Raw genomic sequence first — 6864 nt, forward strand, 5'->3', positions numbered from 1 at the left:
TTGCTTAGAACGGCGGATTATATATTGCTTCTCAGGCTCAAGATTAAGGTTTTGCAGATTCTTTCTGAGTTGCATACTCCAATATGACTATTTTCTTGATTTCATGCAGATGCAGCCTCTCTCTCTCTCTCTCTCTCTTTTCCTTATGTTTAGCTTTTATATATTTATATATAGATATGAAGAAGTATTGTTATGAGGTAAATCCAGGGATGTTGCTCTATTTCGATTATTGATCGTGTAGAAGGGATCGTAAGAACCCTAATTCACTGTATTTTTTTTCTTTATGTTTTTATTACTACTATATATTTACTTAGAATATCTGAATATGTTGTAGTTTTTCTTTCATTAATGATTATTGGAATTGTTAAGCTTTATATATATTCCCTCCGTCCCATGAAGCACGACTCATTTCTTTTCGGCACGAGAATTAAGAAATTGGTATTTTATGTGTTAAATGTGGTAAGTGAAAAAGTGAAAAGGTGAATAAAGGGTAAACTTTTTGCCATTTTTAGAAACAGATCAAGCTTCGTGGAACAAACTAAAAAGGAAACTGGGTCATGCTTCATGGGACGGAGGGAGTATTAACGATGAATTGTGAGAATTTGGGGTTTTGTCTCTTTTTCTTTTTCCTTTTTCATAAGTTAACATTTAAAATTAAAAATCATGCCACACTAAACTAAAATTCGAGACATTTGGCTTTACGATATTAACCACTACTACTAGACTAGCAAACGCATATCTTTTTTTCACAAATAATGAGTAAGGTCATTTGGGATGGAGGAGTAATATATTTTAAAATATCCGAAAAGAAATAAATGAATGATTTTCTTGGGATGGAGGAGTAATATATATTGGGAATAATTAAGTATTTTCGAAAATAATCAACACACATTGAGTATTTGAGTTAACCTCTTTCTATGAAGGGGAAGTTTTAATTTGAAATTCAAACTCTATTACCGCGGCTCCCTCTCGATCCATAATAATAATAATAATAACAATAATAATGACAACAATCATTATTATTATTATTATTATTATTATTATTATTATTATTATTATTATTATTATTATTATTATTATTATTATTATTATTGCAATTTTAAAACGGAATTCAACTTTAAACAAATATAAAAGAATTAAAACAAAAACAAAACACATAAAGAAAAAAAAAAGATAAAAACTTGTGTGTAGCTCGTTCTTACTATTTGTGCAGATCTAACGCGGTAACGCCTTCATCGAGCCGCCGTGTATCTTAGGCTCTTAGCGATTGTCTAATGACTAAGATCAAAAGTCTCGAATTTGAATCCATTATGATGCGATCTTTGAATTTCATATTTCAATTATAAAAAAAAATGACAATTCTTATTAAGGAAAGCACAATTGTTCCGAATAATAATTACAGTTCTTATTATTAATTTAAACTGACAAATTTTCTTGATTAATTTAAAGTCACACTTTTTCTTTAAAAAAAGGTCTACTTATGAATGCGTCGGACTCGACTTGGAAGTTGGAACCAGGTCGAAAAAGATCCACGCACAATTAAATAATAATTCAAGGAAAAAATAGTTTAATAATTAAATCAATTAGTATATTGAGTTTTGGTAAAACTTTGAATGAAGGAGATGGGCTAACAAGAAGCATGGGCTAAGAAGTTTAGGCTAAAGGCCCAATTCTGATTAACCACGTTAGAATTGGATACGGCCCAAATCATTCTTATAGGTAGTGCATAAATATATAAATTTGGTGAAAAGTTTATGAAGAATATCTATAGTAATTGTAATCTGCAACTATTAAATAGAAAGAGTCTCAGATACAGTGGAACGGAGGGAGTAATAGCTCTTTATAATTGAGAGATTATTATCATTCGATCTTGGAATTGTAGTTTTTGCCGATGATAGTGAATTTCTATGTTGATCTATTATAATTAAATAAATATTTTTATGATCGAACGGCGTAAATTTTTGCGTGTGTTGTTCTTTATAATTCACTTGTAATTATCAAACAAATTGAAAAAGAAAAAAAGAAATGAGAATTATGCGTTGGTTTTATTAATTTGTCCAATACTTTACGTGTTGAAGACATTAATGCTAAGAATAAACATTTGATCAATCGAAGTTTCACGATTCTTTACTTGAAGATTTTAAATAGGTTTCCTATAATAATATCAAAGAATAATTCATTTTTTATTTATTTTGTCCTGTAAGGTCGCATTCAGTACACGTGTAATTCCCTATTTATTTACCGCTATCAAAAATACAGTAAACAAAAACTTTACAATTTACTTTAAATTTCTAGTAAACGTTTCATAATTATGAATCACGAGCATTTTAAATTTCAATTTTTTTTTTACTTTTTAAATTTATATTTTAATTTAATAATAGATAATAACCATCTTTCTGTTTTCAATATATACGAATAGAGTGATTCAAATAACGAGTTCAGATATTTATCGTATAAAATAAAAATCATTTTCAGTCCTTATATAGTAAAATTTACTATGAATTCATGATTTTGCTTAATAAATTCATGCTAAGGTTTGAATCTCGTAACTCGTGAGCGGCGAAAATTTTATTTTTTTGGATTCATAATTTTTACGACAATGTTTCACACTGAATAGACTCATTTTATACAATAAATGTGGTATTTATAATAACCACTCCTCATATATATATATATATATATATGTATGAATTTATTATACCATGGTAATTTTATTATTTAATAAAAAAAATTATTGAAATAGTAAAGTTGATAGCAGTAAAAGAAAAGGGACAGAAAATTTATAGCAAATGCATGCGAGCACAAAAATACTAGAGCTAAATTAAATTGTATATTTGCAAAAAAATTATGTGCAGAAGGATGTGCTGTTTGAACACATAAAAGTACTAAAATTATTCTGAATAAAAGTAGTACTTTAATTATCTTTAAAAAACAAAAACAAAAACAAAAAATATTCTTTTATCTTAAAATTTAGTGTGTCTATGAAATAGCGTCGACAAAGCTAGAGCTCATGGTTTTGAGTGTAAAAATTCTTCTTTCCCAATTTGGGCCTCTGCTTTTCTTCACCAGTTTTAAAACAAAATCCCAATTTCCAATTTCCTCTCTCTCTCTCTCTCTCTACTCCATGATTAACTCAGACAAGCTCTCTCATGAAGCAGCAGCAGAGCTAGCCACAGTCACTTCCAACCTCGTAATCACATTTACAGAACACGACAGAAAGGGTTCCGCCATTCCTCCCCACCAAGTGTTCGACCAAATGACCTTCACCCAATTCTGCTAAAGATTAGATTTTTACTCCAAATTACAAGAATTCTCCGCTTCGATTCAGATGTGGTGGTAGGGGAAGATACAAAAATCCATAATGTCTTGGATTCAATCAGCTTTCGGGAGCAGAATCAGCCCCGTAATCCTCTTCATAATCGTAGTTTTGGCCGTGATTTTCTTCATCGCCGCCCTCCTCCACCTCCTCATCCGCTTCCTCGTGAAGCGGAGATCCGCGCAGGCCCGCAGCCGGCCCGAAATGCCGGGCTCGGGCGCGTTCCAGAGGCAGCTGCAGCAGCTCTTCCACCTCCACGATTCGGGCTTGGACCAGTCCCAAATCGACGCGCTCCCGGTCTTCTTGTACAAGGAGATCATGGGGTTGAAGGAGCCCTTCGATTGCGCCGTCTGCTTATGCGAATTCTCCGAATTGGATAAGCTGAGGCTGCTGCCCCTCTGCAGCCACGCATTCCACATTGACTGCATTGATACATGGCTGCTGTCGAATTCCACCTGCCCCCTCTGCAGGGGGGTGATCTTGAGCCCCGGGTTCTCGTTCGAGAACCCGGTGTTCGTGTTCGATGATTCCAAGGAGGTGGAGGATGTGAAGTGTGGTGAGGATGAGAACAGCTCTGTGGTTAGTGGGAGGAGGGTTTTTTCAGTGAGGCTTGGGAAATTGAGGTGCAGCAATGGAGTTGTGGTGGGAGAGAAAGAGAATCATGAGGTGGGGGAGACCAGCTGCAGCAATCTTGATGGGAGGAGATGCTACTCAATGGGATCATTTCAGTATGTGGTGGCTGATTCTGAGCTGCAGGTTGCATTCTGCCCCAGTGGGAGAGGGGGGGAGAGAGGGAGACAACATGGGATTGTGGATGGGAATGTTGGTGATGTGATGAGCAGGCCAGTGAGGGTGAGAGGGGGAGGGCAGAATTGGAATTTCACAGGTGGTGGTGGTGATGATGATGGTGGTGAGGATGGGAAGAAGATTAACAGTAGGGTTAAAGGTGAGAGCTTTTCTGTTTCCAAGATTTGGCTGTGGAGCAAGAAAGGTAAATTCCCTAATTCACATTATTCCAATGATGTTAGTGCAATTTTACCATGAAAAGGAAATTTTTATTTCATTTTTGGAGGGTTTTAGTTAGTACTGTTACATGTTGGCTAATGTAGGGTATGGGAAGTTGTTTTTTTCTTGTTTTTTGTGCTGTGGGCTTTCTGTAACTTGTGAATTAGTAGCCAGATTCAGAGCATTCTTGCTTTAGGTTAAGCTATTTTTTTTTGTTTCTTTTGGTGCATTATTTAAGGTTGAATGATGCTTCATTTTTGCATCATACATTGATGGAAAACTTCTTTTTTCTTTTTTAAGCTCTTATAATCCTCCATTTGAATTTTGGAAAGTTCAATGGATTGGATGGTGATGTTTGTAATAATGACACTATTCTTAGATCCAAATTAATGAAGTAATTGGAAATTTGTGGGTAGAAATGAAACTTTGGCACATTAGTGTTTTTGCCAAATTGTGGGATGGGATTTGATAGTGGTGGGGATAAGTAAAAGTAGTAGGAAGGCACTCTAGTGATGATGAGGAACCTTGATTGGAAAAGTTGACTTAAGGGACTAACATGATGGGGCCATCTCTCTCTCTCTCTCTCTCTCTCTCTCATCTTTTGAGATTTATTTTTCCAGCCCATGTTCTTGGCTCTTGTCTAGCACTGAAAGCAACTGGTGGGATTATATTTTTTTAAAATTGGTGTAAACAGATCTTTTTAGGAAGAAATCTTGATGTTGGTTGCGGTTGTAGGTCCAACATGATTGTTAGTTCTTCCAAGATCTTCATTCCTCTGTTTTTGTATAATTAAAAATTGAATCTTTATTCAAAGCTAATTGCTTTGGGACTAAAATTTGAACACTTTTTATATGGAGCTTGCTTAGAGTCCCAAACATCATCATTCATTTGGAATTTGTTAGAATTGGAGCTTGCGGTTGTATATGATTCGATTTGCTGCGTCAAATGATTGTAATTTATAAGAGTTTGGTAAATGAATGAGCAAAATTAATGATATACTCCCTCCATCCCACGAATCTTGACACGTTTGGATTCGGCACGAGAATTAAGGAGTTATAGATTAGTGTTTTAAGTGTGTAGTTAATAAAATTTAAAAGTGATAAAATATGAGAGAGAGTAATAAAAGTGATAAAGTAGAAGAGAGAAGGTAATAATTATTACCCAAAATGGAAACGTGTCAAGATTCGTGGGACATAGGGAGTACTATAGATCATATGATCATTATATTTACGGTTCAAGTATAAGATTTGGAAAATATATATATAACGAACAGAGTTAATGAAATCAACAAACAAAGTCATTGAAATTTATGAACAAATCAATTAAACATACGAATACCCGTATTAAATTAATATGATAAAATTTCGCATCCTTAGCCATTTGAACCCAGAATCAAATGTTATTTATGTGTTTTATTACCTTGTTTCGTTAATCTCAATCATGGAATTTTAATATCTAACATTTTAAATATGATCTTATTTTTTTATTTTTTAAGGATCCTTCTCGTATGTTCATTCTCTTTATATATTCCATAATTCCATTCTCTCTCTCCCTATATATATAGAGAGAGAGAACTCCTATTTAAAAAGCTGATTGTTACTTGAGAATCCTATATTTGTATTCCATCAGTGAAAATGGGGCCAAATGGCTAAGTGAGAGAGAGAGAGGGGTTTATGAAAAACATGGTAGCATTTCTCACTTTTACTTCTTTTTTTCTTCTTTTTTTTAACTTTCTTCTTTTTTTTACTTTCTACTTTTTTTAGCATTTCCTTTTTTGATTGCTCGCAGAATAAAAAAAAGTAGACATAATTGAATGTGAGGAGATATATATTTCACAAGAGAAGTGAATGATAATTATGTTGCAGCTGTTGCAATCAAATTGTGCCAATTTCCTACAGCATTTCTAATGTTGTGATGAATTGTCACTCTAAAACAGTCCAAAATTTTCTGGCCACCACGTGCGCATGTATTGTATCTTCAAATTGATCACCATATCAAATCTTTGCCTATTAATATATATAAATCTGATATCACCAAAAATTATTATTGAAACATACTCCCTACGTCCCTGAAATAAATTCCTCTTTGAGAACGACACGAGTTTTAAGGAAAAATGGTAAAGTGTATTGATAGTAAAAAAAAATACTGTTATAATTAGTATTGAGAGTGGTGAAAAAGTGAAAAAAGTATTATAATTAGTATTAAGAGTGGTGAAAAATAAGAATAAATAAAGTATTATTAGTGGTGGGGTAGTTGTCCAAAAATGGAAAGAAAGAAAGATGAACTTATTTGGGGACGTCCCAAAAAGAAAAAATAGGATATATTATATGTAGAAAAAAATATTAATCATAGATCTGAATGATGGACTTTTTTTTTTTAATTTCTTAAACTTACTAAATAATACCTTGCCAGAAAACAAGGGATGTGGAGATCATTTTTTTTGATCAGTAAAATTAAATTTTTATTGAGATAAAAAGCAAGGCACAAGAGATGCCAATCAAAACAAGAATGAAAGATTGAAACCCTTTGAGCACCACATGGTG

At 33.3% G+C, this 6864-nt stretch overlaps 1 protein-coding gene across 1 annotated transcript; it reads left to right on the top strand.

Annotated features, from left to right (window-relative positions):
• Nucleotides 1-2904: 2904 nt before the first annotated feature.
• LOC131025278 (RING-H2 finger protein ATL47-like) lies at nucleotides 2905-4740 on the top strand. The gene has a single exon (XM_057954977.1). It carries the CDS (start codon nucleotides 3362-3364, stop codon nucleotides 4358-4360), a length of 999 nt encoding a protein of 332 aa, XP_057810960.1. The 5' UTR covers nucleotides 2905-3361; the 3' UTR covers nucleotides 4361-4740.
• Nucleotides 4741-6864: the final 2124 nt, after the last annotated feature.

This window comes from Salvia miltiorrhiza, chromosome 5 (genome assembly GCF_028751815.1).
Source record: "Salvia miltiorrhiza cultivar Shanhuang (shh) chromosome 5, IMPLAD_Smil_shh, whole genome shotgun sequence".
NCBI lineage: Eukaryota > Viridiplantae > Streptophyta > Magnoliopsida > Lamiales > Lamiaceae > Salvia > Salvia miltiorrhiza.